At 37.5% G+C, this 15,368-nt stretch overlaps 1 protein-coding gene across 1 annotated transcript in view; it reads left to right on the plus strand.

Annotated features, from left to right (window-relative positions):
* adamts18 (ADAM metallopeptidase with thrombospondin type 1 motif, 18) overlaps positions 1-15,368 on the plus strand; it is an 83,528-nt gene that overhangs the window by 56,470 nt on the left and 11,690 nt on the right. Inside the window, exons 17-19 of the mRNA XM_056461973.1 lie at positions 3,244-3,364; positions 4,003-4,129; positions 15,008-15,212. Coding sequence (XP_056317948.1) covers positions 3,244-3,364; positions 4,003-4,129; positions 15,008-15,212 — 453 coding nt within the window. The remainder of the gene's footprint in view (positions 1-3,243; positions 3,365-4,002; positions 4,130-15,007; positions 15,213-15,368) is intronic.

Consider the following 15,368-nt stretch of genomic DNA (forward strand, 5'->3'; position numbering starts at 1 on the left):
AAAAGATTAAGATTTCTGCAACTGAACTCAATAGATCAGAGAGGCTTGGGGTTGCGATTCGAGGGAAGCAGCTGGTCAATTAGGCTTGGCTGGATCTTTGTCCTTCTATGAAAAATAGATACTTCAGCTTCGAGACCCTTAATGAACACTTAAGAAAATGCTTTTTGAGAAATTTGAAGGTAAACTATGACAAGGTACTAAACCTTGTAATCAGCTCAGCATGGTGGAGTGAGAGGTACTAGATTTAGCAAAGCAATTTCCTTCAGACTTGACATATTTCTGCCTGAGAAATACTTTTTAGAATTCATTTACTTATGGATATTCTTGTGCCATGTTTAATAGGGTATTGCCAATCCTCCATGATGCATTTAAAGCCCCAATATACTTAATCGTCATATCCCTTCCCTCACTTAGAGGTTAAATAAGATTGAAATACCTGAGAGTACAATGGTGTACAATTAGTAGCATCTACTTACAACATTCAAGATAAACCAGTTGTAGTTTGAAGGATATTACCAGATGGAGCAGACTTATTCCAAAACATTTGGTTTCAGGCACTGTATAAGTCTGACACGAACTCCAAAATAATTCCCTTGAATAATTCTTATTTATGTCACATCAGTTTGTTAATAACATTTGGTTAAATGTTGAAACTGTACTCCCATTAATCAGATTTTCATCCACTCTTGTTTCTTCATAATGGCAGTAACTGCCACGTTTTTAGCAAGGGAACACGTGGATTTTTGTGTTGTAACCCAATACTGGGACTGCTTGATAATGAACCTGTCCTAGTGGTCCTGTTCAACAGAGTTCAGTAATTGCCTCAGATTTTCTGTCATTATTCAGAATGACTTAGGTGAAAGATAGTAAGGGAGCGTCTACAGTGAGAAATGGAATAGAAGCACATGGGGTGAAGCTATTTTTCCAACATAAGACAATAGAAGATGCAAAGAGGCAGTATTTTGAGGTTCTAGGATATTTAGCATGTTGAGTCATTGTTCAAAATTGTGTTTCTTGTTGCATATGTTAAGACTGAAATTCTAGACATCCTATATCAGAGCACAGGCATGCTGCAATGGGCTCATGCAGGCCTTGACCCTGGATCAGGAGAGGTAGAGTTTCCCCATGTGTTGTATCCATAGTGAGATGGCTAGCCGGATCACAGATGGATCAGAGACCTCCTCCTGAGCCTGATTCTGGAATAGCTGCTCTGTGTTCAGTGCCAACTGTAAATCTGGACCAGCTTTGAACAGGCTAGCGTGCAGGGTCTCGTGGACTGATTCCAGGGCAATAGATTCAGCCTGGACACTTGAAGGGAGAGTGAGCCAAGAAATAGTAAAAAGTTTGCTAACTTGCCACTGTCTTTCAAGAAACTTGTTTTACTTCCTCTGGAAACCCTCCATCCCTCAAACACGGCCTTTGTTTGATACGCACAATGTCTTCTGCTGTTCTGTTGACAGATTCTTTCCACTTCTGCAGGTTTGGGCTTACTGTACTTGTGATAGTTTCTATTCAGTTCAATTCATCTTTTTCTATAGCGCTTTTACAATGTAGATTGTGTCAAAGCAGCATAACATAGAAGATTATAATAAATTGAAACAGTTTTCAGAGTTGAAGTTTAGTTCAGTGTGGTTTAATTTTCACTGCTGAAAGTCCAAACATTAAAGAGCAAATCCATCGATGCGCAGTTCCACAAGTCCCGAACCATGCAAGCCAGTGGCGACAGCTGCGAGGAAAAAACTTCATCAATTGATGAAAGTGAAGGAAAAAAAAAACCTTGAGAGAAACCAGGCTCAGTTGGGCATGAACATTTCTCCTATGGCCAAACTTCTTGTGCAGAGCTACAGTCTAGGTGCCGGAGGCTGGAGAAAGCTAGACATCCACCGTGGAAAAGCTGCAGGTGAGAGAGGTCACCGGCTGGTGTACAGGCTGGCCCTTCAGGATAAATGCGAAGACTCGTCTGTCACTGGGGTCTTACAGGAATCAGTCTCATGCTCTCCATTCCTCCATGACCACCACAGCAGCTGCTCAGGATACGGCCTGGTCCAGGATTATGGAAATCTCTGAAATAATAAAAACAAACTAACATAAGCGCAGATGTCGTTCAAATTATAACCTTTTGCGAAGTAGTTTCAGTTACATTCACATGCATCCCATTGAAACAAAAAAAAATTTTTAAATAAAAGGGTTTGCACACGAATGCATAGCTCTCCATCCTTAATGTAAAACTTAAATGCATGACACTTACCTGAACCCAAGATTGGCTAGCAAACTACAGGTAGATGCTTTAAGCTAACCCAATAATCTGACAGTGCATTGAGCCCATTTGAAGAGCATTTATTGTGTTTATTGTGACTGATTAAAGATAATCTACCCACATCAGCAGCAGCCTGCCACACGCTTCCTGTTCAAACCATTAACTCACTGAGGGTAAATCCAGAGTAATTAAAGGTCTGCATAATCCACTACTTCAGCTCGCACTCTTACTTACGAGAAATTTGGGTTGCCTTGCTATTACTGTTGGTTTGTGTAAACACTGCTGCAAACTTTTCATTGACCCTTTCGATTTGATCCTTGTTTAGCTGCTTTGTTTATACTTTTGACATATAATTTGGTGGTTTACCAGTTCCAGTGAATTGAGTGTTGTTGCATTTTTTTATTGCAAATAGTCTGAGGAAATTCCCCATGTGGCAAAGCCTAAAAACAAAGGTCCTCTTCTTGTTGGAGGACTTTTCCACTCCATTAGAGTTATCCTCAGGCTGTCCTCAGTGGCCCTGGGCATGGATTTAGTGAGGAACTGGCTGAACTTCCTCTGTGGTCTAGTCTCACATGAACAACTGTAAGATCTTCTCCAGGAACAGGCACCAAAACTATAGCATGCAGGCCTACCAAAACATAAATATGGATGTCAAAATTTCAGGGAAATAAAGTCTCACAGTATACTACTATGTGAAAATATTCAGATTCAACCAACCCACAATTTGGTCCACTTGTGCCGTTTTCCAAGCTGACAAGCTTCAGTTCAAGCACATAGACAATCTAATTCAAGCATCCCTCCAGAGCAGCATCACAAGACACACTGTGGTGTCATCTCTTAGTCCCAATAGAGCTATAATCATAAAACACCACTAGACACTATGGCACCTTTCCGTTTACATTATTTAGACTTGTTCAACTGCACATTTCTCCAGACTTCTGAAGGGTAGTGTGTATAATAAAACTATTACCTCTTCTTGTTTACAGATTCTTCTTCAAGGTAAAAATCCTGGTATAACATGGGAATACACTCTACCACATCCAGAGAAAAAGCACAACTACACCTGGTCTGTTGTGCGCTCTGACTGCTCAGCACCTTGTGCGGGAGGTGAGTAGATGTTGAATGTACGTTAAATGTTTGCTTTGTTGACTCAAGTGGGAGAGAGCAAGTTTCAGTTCATCTGTGTTAGTAGGAGGAAGGAAGCGCATGTGTGTGTTTGTCCAGGTCTATCAAATGCACCTTTGTGAACAGGATAGAAAGACAAAAGTGTGCCCCTCCTTCCACTAGACCTCCCAATCTCACTGGCTCATCTCTGTGTTAGTGGCTCCTCCATTCACAGTCAGTTGTCTGAGTGTTGGTAGCAGACAGGCAGCACTATGACATGCCCAGAGCACAGATCTCTATCTGCGCTCTCACACAGTTTCATTCATGCTTTTCTTTCAAACGGACCTCTGGGCCGCCCCTCCTGGCCTCTCACACTGACAGAGGCCCAGCTTTGTTTGCCACAACAGAAGCCACACTACAGTACTGCCATTCATCCTGAGCTCCCTTAATCCCCAAAAAGACCGTTCACGGACAGTGTGTCCCAACTTTCCTTTTTGAAAGATTGCTCAGAGGATGCATTAGTTTATCGCATGATAAAGATGTATGTTAGGACATGTTAAAAAAGATGGATTGCTGCAATGTCCACAGAGAGTAAATGTTTGCACTCACTATCTGTGTATCTGGTTTTAACTCTCTCTAAGGTCGTGTATCGACGAAAGCCATTTGTCTGCAGGATCAGCAGACGCAGGTCAACTCTTCCCTCTGCAACCCTCAGACCAGACCGGTGGTTGGCTCTCACCTGTGCAACACACAGCCCTGCCCTGCATAGTAAGATTCTCTCTCTGTTTTGTTTTGGTTTAAGATTTGACTCCCTTTCAATTTAAGAACTAGAACTTGAATTTAGTCCCAGTAAACCAGAATTTGAATTATGACAAGGTACTTTGAGTATACATACTTTAAAAGGTGATGTCACATTGATCTGTGATATTTAAAGTAAATGCATTCAATAATAAATTATTATTATTGAATACTTGATTCTGATTGGTCAATCATGGCATTTCAAAGTTTGAAATTCCAAGACAACAAGCGTTGCAGCTAATAATAGAGGCTCGTCTGGGTACTTTGAATCAATTTGACCATTGGTAAATACATTAATGTCCATATTTACATGCTTATCTTTGGCGTCATGTTGTGACTGAATAATAAGTAGGTCAGTGTAGTCTGTTTTTGTTTCTGTCCGCTTTGCATTTAATTTAAGCGGTAATGAATTATTACACCTCAGATCTATGTTTTGCACCTAATAGTTTAGTTTTGTGGCAATTAGGTATGTAATAAGTGGGATATGTACATCTAGCCAGTTTTTTTCAGTCTTATACAACAGCCTGAGCTGTTGATAACCCTATATGGCTTTATTCTGCCAGAAGAATCATTTAAATCAGGGGTGGCCAAACTCTGTCCTGGAGAGCCGACGTCCTGCACAGTTTAGCTCCAACTTCCTTCAACACACCAGCCTGGAAGTTTCTAGCATACCTCAAGAGTTTGATTAGCTGGTTCAGGTGTGTCTAAACCCTAAGTCTAAACTCTGCAGGACACTGGCCCTCCAGGACGGCGTTTGGGCACCCCTGATTTAAATGAACGGTATCCTTTCCATAATATACAATAATATAAGTGATACTACCTTCAACCAATTGAATCAATTGTTTTGGTAGGTATCAAAACATGATTGGTGTGTTCATATAAGCCTAAACAAACTAAATAAATCGAGAACATGCACCAGGGTCCAAAATGTATAAGTAAAAGCTCAGTTCTTTGTTCTGGACATGCAAGCTCTCCAGTACTATTGGTGGGCACAATGCCCTGGTATGCCTGTCTGAAATCAGCTGTGGTGGATTCAGCGTGAGCAGAACCCAAATTAAATTTCTAAAAAGTCACGTTCTTCCTTGGGTACTCCTCTCTGTTTCATTCCTTAAAGAAAACAGGATTAACATAGTCTCCAGACAGGGACTGACTACTCCTTCAATGCCCAAACTCCAACTCCAAGCCACAGCTTGCCACACACGCACCTCTTAAATTATACAAATGCAAAGCCACATGCATACATACGCACATAAGGCACATATACACACAAATACTAGCCTCTCATTCTGTCTTGAGTTTTTGTTGACTACAGTGAATTACTAGTCAAAAATTCCAGGAATTGAAGCCATATTATTTTTAAACTTCCATTATATTTACATTGAGTGAAAAGGGTTATAGTGTTATATTTGGAAACGAGGAGAATAAATGGAAAAAAAGGCACATTGAAGAAGTTGATGAATGAATTGGATAGAGACATTGTACTTTATATGAAACATGCTTAATGACTTTTTTTTGCATGGAAAAAGAGAAAGAAAAGCAGGGACTGTCTCATTAGGGATCCTGAGAAAACATTCTCCGTCTAGGTGTCAGAAACCTCCTCTGGGCTCTGGAGACTGAAAGGAGCTGCTCAAAACAGCCTTTCTCTGGGTGTCTCAAAGCTGAAGTCAATCTGCCGGTCCATCTTCCTTTTGAGAGGCCTACAGCCATTCTTATAAGAGCAACCCCTTAACTTGACTTGATTTACTGATCTCTTGCCATATAGAGGCATCTACATGCCCAACATCCCTCACTTGCCAGCCTGAAAGGCATTGACGCACCATACTGGTGCTCAGATAACAAATCACCCCTTCTGGCTTTCCTCCCTCAGTCCTTTTCACTTTTTTTCTCTTTGGCCTAACATTGTGTGAAATGTTGGCTGCGACCGATTATAATGTGCAGGCTATGGTGAGGCGATTCTAAAAGGGGAAATCAAGACCATATGATTGTTTCCTTACAGCAACAAGCTCTAACCGATTTGGCTTGTCCCATTCAAAGCCTGACAAATAGTCCAATAACAGTGTAATTGAAAACAATGCAGGGTTGATGGGAGAGCAGCATGTCTGCGGCTGTGCTGGATATGTAGAGACAGACTACACAGGTTCCCATCACTCATCACCAATATCTGCCTGTTACCCGATGACACTTTAACTCGGGGAGCTGAAAGGCTCTGATTACCAGTGGAGATTATCACTGATCCCAGACTCCTTCTGTTAGCATCAAATCTAAATGACATCACTATCCTTCTGATGGGGGGTCACAGAGTGAGTTAGTCATTATGCCGTACCTACATTTAAAAAGTTTAAAAACACAGAGTTATTACAAAAAAAAGTAAGATAAGATTAAAAGAATGGATCAAAAAAGATGATAACACATTTTATCCAAGTTGACTTACAATTCATACTGGCATTTTCCAGAAAAAAAGGAATGTTAGAGCATCTTGTAATATCTCACTAGAACTGATTTGGTCCCTCCTGGTGTTTTTATTTATTTATTCACTTATTTAATTTTTATTCATTCATTTTCTTTTCGGCTTAGTCCCTTTTTATTTAATATTATTATTATTTAATATTGTGGGTGACACGGTGGCTCAGTGGTTAGCACTGTCGCCTCACAGCAAGAAGGTTGCTGATTCGAGTCCCGGCTGGGCTAGTTGGCAATTCTGTATGGAGTTTGCATGTTCTCCCTGTGTTCGCGTGGGTTTCCTCCGGGTGCTTCGATTTCCCCCACAGTCTAAAGACATGCACTACAGGTGAATTGAATAAACTAAATTAACCATAGTGTATGTGTGTGAATGAGTGTGTATGGATGTTTCCCAGTACTGGGTTGCAGCTGGAAGGACATCCGCCGTGTAAAACATATGCTGGATAAGTTGCCGTTTTTTTTCCGCTGTGGCAATCCCTGATGAATAATGGGACTAAGCCAAAGGAAAATGAATGAATGAATTATTTAATATTATTACTGCCTGTCTTATACAAATTCAGTTTTCCATATTAAATAGGCTAATAATCCAGTAGGGTAATTATTAATTATTAATAGTCTTGTGGCAGAGCCTGTTGCCTGTCACCCCTCAGTCTGCCACTATTCTTTTATCAGTTTAATAGAGTTACTGCATACAGTTGAAGTCAGAATTATTAGCCCCCCTGAATTATTAGCCCCCCTGGCTATTTTTCCCCCAATTTCGGTTTAACGGAGAGATTTTTTTAACACATTTCTAAACATAATAGTTTTAATGACTCATTTCTAAAAACTGATTTATTTTATCTTTGCCATGATGACAGTAAATAATATTTGACTTGATATTTTTCAAGACACTTCTATACAGCTTAACGTGACATTTAAAGACTTAACTTAATTGGGTTAACTAGGCAGGTTAGGGTAATTAGGCAAGTTATTGTATAATGATGCTTTGTTCTGTAGACATTCGAAAAAAAATAGCTTAAAGGGGCCAATAATTTTGACCTTAAAATAGTTAATAAATTAAACAAATAAGACTTTCTCTAGAAGAAAATATATTATCAGACATACTGTGAAAATATCTTTACTCTGTTAAACATAATTTGGGAAATATTTAAAAAAGAAAAAAATTCAAATGGAGGCTAATAATTCTGACTTCAACTGTATATTATTCACTTTTGGGTGTTCTTTTACACCTAGAGCCAGTGACAGTTTCCTTTAAGGAACAAATGTTTACAACCTCTTAGTATGAAAGATCCATCAATGAAACACTTATGTAGTTTTCCCCCTAAACACCGCTTACCTCCATATAGACGGCTTTCCCGCTGTTACCAGTTTGTCCGGTTAGCTCGCCATGTATGTTGGTGGACTTGAGATGCAGAAAGGATTTGACCATGATGACAGGGTTCGAGTCTGGTGAAGAATGATTCCAGAAAGCAGGTAAAACAAAAAAAAGAAGCCAAAAAATAAAATAAGTAAATAACAGAATAAGAATGTGGTACAATCTCAAAACATGGTAAAAATCAGGCGAGGGCTTTTCTTTTTCTGGATTGTTTTTGAAAACACTATTGGTTAGGTTTAGGGAAGGAGGAGGGTGGGTCAGTCGATCGGTCAGTCATTCATTTTGTCAATTAGCCAGTCGACAGCGGCCTCTGATGGATTACGCGATAGCTGCAGGCGCAAATGGCACTCGCAAGAGAAATTTGAGATCTCAAAAAGCATACACAGCGGCTTCTGGTGCATTTGCGAAAACAAAAAAATACAAAAAAAACGTAGCTCCTGGGACGTATTTCGCAATCTCCTGAAATGTATATAGCAGTATGTTTTCAGAATGAGCCTGGGTTGGATTATTTTGTAAGTGGACCGAAACTCTTTTTAAGCAGTTAGAGTAGGTGCGCTTAAGTTCAGATGGCAGCATTTACACTTACACTTTACACTTACTTATTAGATTCTCAACAGTAAATTGATGCCTGGAGGACCAAAGAACTTGCAGTGGTTAGTTTGCAACATCAATTGTGAAGAGCTTCCAAATTTTGTAGGATATTTTATTATTTATATTAACTGTACTAAGAGCAATTGCACAAGTGTTGATTTTAACCAAACCAAACATGCCAAATGTGAACATGCCCTTGCTCTTCACCATGTCATTTTTAAGCCAGTATATGGTTTAGGACTTTTATATATAAACAAAAAATCTTAAAACATTCTATTTCTGTTTGTTTCACAAAGCATAGAAAGAGGAAATGGTGACAGAATTTTCATTTTCCTTTGTTTAAAAGCTTATCAAATGTAGGTGAACTCTTAAATGGTCTTGTGTTTTTCTCCTCTCTGCACGAGATTCCCACCATTCAAGATGAATTTGCTTCTCTCTCTGTGTATGTCATAAGTGTGTTTATTGTTAAGGCAGACAGGTTCTAAATCCCACAGTTACTAATGACCTCCCCCACTGTACGCAGAGCCGAGTCTGTTTCCCCATGTAGTGAATGACATCACGGCCTTACCATATCAACATCAGACTGCCGAAACATTATTTGTTTGAGGCATTATGTGCTTTGATTTATGACCGCTGAAAAGAGGAAAACTAAAAAAGGGTGCAGGAAAGGGAAAATAAATAGACCTTTGGAAACACTTCCAGAAAAAAGTTTGGGCTTGCATTCAAAACAGAAGAGAAAGACAGAAGCTTCTGCTTATCTTTCCAGCAAATATCTCCAGTGTCGACAGGTCTGCCCATGTTTTATTATAGCGCAAAAGAGACCACATCCCTCTGGGGATCGAGTGTGTCTAGTCAGCCAGGAATTGAGCGCTAATCTTCAGACTGTGGCCTACAGGACTCAGTCTGACGACGTTCTCCTGACTGCAAACGCTGCCTTGCTGCTTCTGTGAAGCGTGGAGTGCGGCGACTTCAAACGTGGGCCTTGATTTGTTTCCTAAAATGTCATGAAAAGATAAATGCACATGACTTAAAGACTTTTGCAGTGCTCTGTTGCATGATTGCATGTTTGCTTTTGTCTTCAAATGGCACTATTCAAGCACAGACAGTAAAACATTTTACAGTAGCTATTTTTCCATCTAAAGCTGCAAATGTAACATGTGTGGGAGGTTAAATATCATAAATTGTTTGCAAATAAAGCATTGTTTTTATCCCACACTCTCATAAGCTAACACTTTTCGAAAGGTTCATGTTTGTACCCATAAGTCTCTGTTGGAGCCTTAAGGCTGAGACACACCAAGCCGACAGTCGGCTGTTGAGTAGAGTCAGGCCGTTGGTGATTGTCTGTCAGACTAGTTTGTTTGATGTGTTCCACACGTTGCCTCTCATTGGGCTCACGTCTTAGTTCACATCTTGCAAGACAAGAAAATGCAATCTTGTGTGCCAGTTCTAGGTACTTTATTCAAATCATGCACTTTCATTCATTTAAGAGTGAATGAAATATCTTTTGAGATGATTACATTGATATTGATCCACTGGTTAATCAAGGTCTCCAGTCAAATTATAGGTTGCATCAAAGTCACACTGGTTCTTTTGCTTCGTCGAGGAATTTATTTGGTAAATGTGTTTCCATCATAATTTAATCATGTTTTCTTATCTGATAAAATTTAGACTTAATCAACTGAATACATGGACCTGTATGCACATTTTAGGATTTTATATGCATCTTGGCTTTCCATTCAGCTGTTTAATGCATTAGGTTTAATATCATAAAAATAAGCAGAGAAATATGTGGATGGAAACATAGCTAGTGAATCATAGATTTTTTTGAAACTTTCTATCTATTAATAATAATAAAAAATTAGCACCAACATGTTCTGAAGACAAACAGGAATAAAAGTTGGCGGTTCATTCCGCTGTGGTGACCCCAGATTAATAAAGGGACTAAGCCGAAAAAAAAATGAATGAATGAATGAATATAAACTATTAAGGTGTGTGTATATATGTGTGTGTGTGTATATATATATATATATATATATATATATATATATATATATATATATATATATATATATATATATATATATGTATATGTATATATATATATATATGTATATATATATATATATGTATATATATATATATATATATGTATATATATATATATATATATATATATGTATATATATATATATATATATATATATATGTATATATATATATATATATATGTATGTATATATATATATGTATATATATATATATATATATATATATATATGTATATATATATATATATATATATATATATATTTACATATATATATATATATATATATATATATATATATATTTACATATATATATATATATATATATATATATATATATATATATATATATATATATATATATATATATATATATATATATATATATATATATATATATATATATACACTAGTATTGGATTGAACCCCCTTTTGCCTTCAGAATTGCCCTAATCCTTCAAGCAGTTGCTGCAGATTTGTCATTCCATGTCAAATCCTGCAGATTTGTCCCCCATTCCACCACATCACAAAGGTGCTCTATTGGATTGAGATTTGGTGACTGTGGAGGCCATTTGAGTACAGTGAACTCATTTTCCTGTTCAAGAAACCAGTCTGAGATGACTCATGTCTTTATGACATGGTGTGTTATCTTGCTAGAAGTATCCATCAGATTATGGGTACACTGTGGTCATAAAGGGATGGACATGGTCAGCAACAATGCTCAGGCAGGCTGTGGCATTGATATGATGCTCTATTTAAACTAATGGGCTGAAACGTGTCAAGAATACATCCCCTACCACCAAAAACCACCACCAGCTGGAACCGTTGATACATGGCAGGATGGATCCATGCTTCCATGTTGTTGATGCCAAATTCTGACCCTACCATCCGAATGTCGCATCAGAAATCAGGACTTAAAGTCACCTAAATCACCTTTTATCCCCATTCTGATGCTCTATTTGAACTGCAGCAGATGGTCTTGACCATGTCTACATGCCTAAATGCGTTGAGTTGCTGCGATGTAGTTGGCTGATTAGAAATTTGTGGTAACAAGCAGTTGGACAGGTGTACCTAATAAAGTGGCCAATAAGTGCATATATGTAAAAAAATATACAGCTTTGGTGAACATTAGATACTATTCAAAACTTTTTAACGGTCATGTATAAGACTACTGTAATGAATAACTATAATAACTGAAATATTCTTTAATGAATAATGATGCATAATATTAATTCAATATTCTGTAATGAATAACCAATATATCACACAACCAAACATAGCCGAAGTGGTTAACGCGCATGCTTTGGTCAGTTTAAACTGATATATTTAGCAAAATAAATAAATGAAAAGTCGCGTGGGTTTAGAAAAATACATGGTTCTCTTAGAGCTCTTAAACTGACAAACACTTCCAAACCAAAACCATTCCTCAGAGAGCTCTAAAAATTCAGCATTTGTCCCGCAGTATGACCAAGGGTAGCTTAAATTTCAGCAAGTGATATGGAACAAGTATGCATTATGGGTGCATCATTTTAGGCAGACATGCAGAGGCTGCCAGCAAAATCAGACTGTATCCAGAAATGTGAAGCAGTCCACATATTATTGTCCCCAAAGAAATGTCTCATTTAATTGTATGCTTGAAATATGCGAGTTATTGAAAGATTCCAGAAATGTAAAATTAAAACAGGAGCCAGCAGTGGTTTGCAGTGAGGCACGGCAGCTCAGCTCTTGACCAATGACACATTGTCATTTATGTGGCAAAGAAAGCACGAGGGGGAGGGAAAAGACATATTGTGCCGTGGATCAAGTTTCTTCCCTCAATTAAAATAGCAGTTTAACCATCTCCCTTCAATTTGTCAGATGGCTGGAGGGAAAATGAAAGGATTTTTCTCAGGTCTGTGTGAATGCTTGGGTGGAACTGGGTCTTCTAAGAAGTCGACCCAGGGCGTCTGTCCGGTGTTGCGGCCACGGCTCTCGTCATAGCTGTCATTTGCTCTAATCTCTCCCTCGTCTGCCCAGCACTATTTTAAAGCCTCTTTTCATCCACAGCCAAAAGAAGCAGGCACAGAGTTGCAATCTGAGCCCTGGAAGAAAACTGATCTGGCACCAGTGTTAATTTATACACATTTAGTCTTGTCTTATAGACCGAAATGCAAGGATTTTGTCATACAAATTATTTTTATTTTATTCCTCCCCAAAAAACTGCCAAATTAAACCAAATATTTATTACAAATGTTACATTACTGTTCTAAAGTTTGTGGTCGGCATTATTTTTTAATAAATGCTATTATTTATGTATTCTTTTGTGCAGCAAGGATGTATTGAACTTATTAAAAGTGTCCTTTTCATGACCCAATCAACATATTAAAATGATTTATGAATGGTTATATGACTAAAATAAATTAATTTAATTAAAACAGAAATAAATATATAAATATAATGTTATTTATTATTATTATTATTATTATTATTATTATTATTATTATTATTATTAATTATTATTATTAACTTTTTCTCTATTTTTATCAAATGAATTCAAATCAAATAATCTAAGCAAAGAGACTTAAATAAAAAAAATATATAATAAATATATAAAGAATAACTCAATCGTTCCTACACACTCAAATTATTTTAAGAGGTTAATAATTTCAACATGTTTACGTTAGATTTTTACATGATTGGCCTCAAGGGGGCACTGTTGCAATATCAAAACACCAAATATGCAAAGACAAAATTTGACATATTCTGAGAGTATTTAGATGAATGGTGTCGATTTATGCCAGCTGTTGTTCATCATATTGCTGCAATGAAATTGATGCCACTATGACTTTAGTAATGTTTTGAAATGTGAAGAAATCATAGAAATCCTTTTATGAACTCAAGATGTCTGCGTCTACTGGTAGCATTTTAGTTCTTAGGCTGGAAGAATTAGCGTAAAGGGTAAATGTGTATGTTATTGTGAGGGAAAGGGTGGAGTGGGTGCACACAGATGTATGTGGTTTCTTCATTAGTGTTTCCATCATGTGGTTTGCAGAGTAATCAGATCAGTCATAATCTAATGATCATCACATTAGGCAGATTTCTTTTGAAGAAGATTGTGTGTGTACGTGTCTGTGACCTACAGTATGGATGTAAAGTGTCCTTTTCAAGTTTTGTAACCGAAGGCTTGCGTGTGACCTTGGGCCACAAATAAGTGTCAATTTTTGGAAACTGAGATTTATGCATGATCTGGAAGCTGAATAGATTGAATTGAAGCTTTCCATTGATGTATGGCGTGTTAGGATATTTAGTCTGGATGGAACTATTTAAAATCTGCCATCTGAGGGTTCAAAAAAAATGTAAATACTGATAAATTTGCCTTTAAAGTTGTCCAAATGAAGTTCTTACCAATACATATCACTAATAAAAATGTATTCAAAATACATTTACAGAAAGAAACGTACAAAATATCTTCATTGAACATGATCTTTATTTAATATTCTAATGAATTTGGCATAAAAGCAATATCGATAATTTTGACTCATACATGGTATTTTAGGCTAATTCTAATACTGAATTTCTGGTCACATATATTCTCAATGCAGCACAGTGGGTAGCACTCTCACCTCACAGCAAGAAGGTCACTGGTTCGAGCCTCGGCTGGGTCAGTTGGCGTTTCTGTGTGGAGTTTGCATGTTCTCCCTGCGTTCGTGTGGGTTTCCTCCAGTGCTTCGGTTTCCCCCACAAGTCCAAAGACATGTGGTACAGGTAAATTGGGGGAGGCATTCATTAGGTGTGTGGATGGGTGTTTCCCAGTGATGGGTTTGCAGCTGGAAGGTCATCCGCTGTAAAACATATGCTGGATAAGTTGGCGGTTCATTCCGCTGTGGCGACCTTGGATTAATAAAGGGACTCAGCCGAAAATAAACTGAATGAATGATATATTCTCAATCACCAATTAGAAAGGCTCAATAGATCGTGTGACATAATAGACAGAAAATTCTGTTAAAAATGTGCAGAAATATAAAAACACAAGATTTGTGTGCGAAGGTTTAAATAATCTTGATCACCAGTCAGCAAAACTCAAAAGATCATGTGACATAAAAGATAGGAAAAATTATATATATATATATATATATATATATGGGTTGCAGCTGGAAGGGCATCCGCTGCGTAAAACAAGTTATATTACATATTACATATATTACAAGTTATATTGGATAAGTTATATTACATATATATATATATATATATATATATATATATATATATATATATATATATATATATATATATATATATATATATATATATATATATATTACAGAAAACAATTATTTTAAGTCATGAACAATGTTCATAGTACTTGTCTGAAGGTCAGATGTTTTGGCTTGTCAGCTGGACCACAGGTAAATGGGGAGTGTGCAGCAGAACATGTGGAGGTGGCCAGCAGACGAGAAACATCCGCTGCCTGAGGAAGGTGACATACCAGCGGGAGGAGGTGGCTGCTCAGTCCTTGTGTCCAGTAATGGCTCCTGCTCAATTACAGCCCTGCAACACACAGTCATGTCCTCCAGAGTGGAGCACTGGCTCCTGGACACAGGTACTGTTGGATCACATACAATATTCTGTCAATTGTTTGCACTTTATTTATGTTTTTCAGCATTTTAATGTGGTGTGGAAAGATTGGATTCACTATGTCACTTGCACAATCTGACTAGTGTGTAACACAGAGTTGTGTGTATTATTTAAGATGTTT

Source organism: Danio aesculapii, chromosome 7, assembly GCF_903798145.1.
Source record: "Danio aesculapii chromosome 7, fDanAes4.1, whole genome shotgun sequence".
In the NCBI taxonomy this organism is placed as follows: domain Eukaryota; kingdom Metazoa; phylum Chordata; class Actinopteri; order Cypriniformes; family Danionidae; genus Danio; species Danio aesculapii.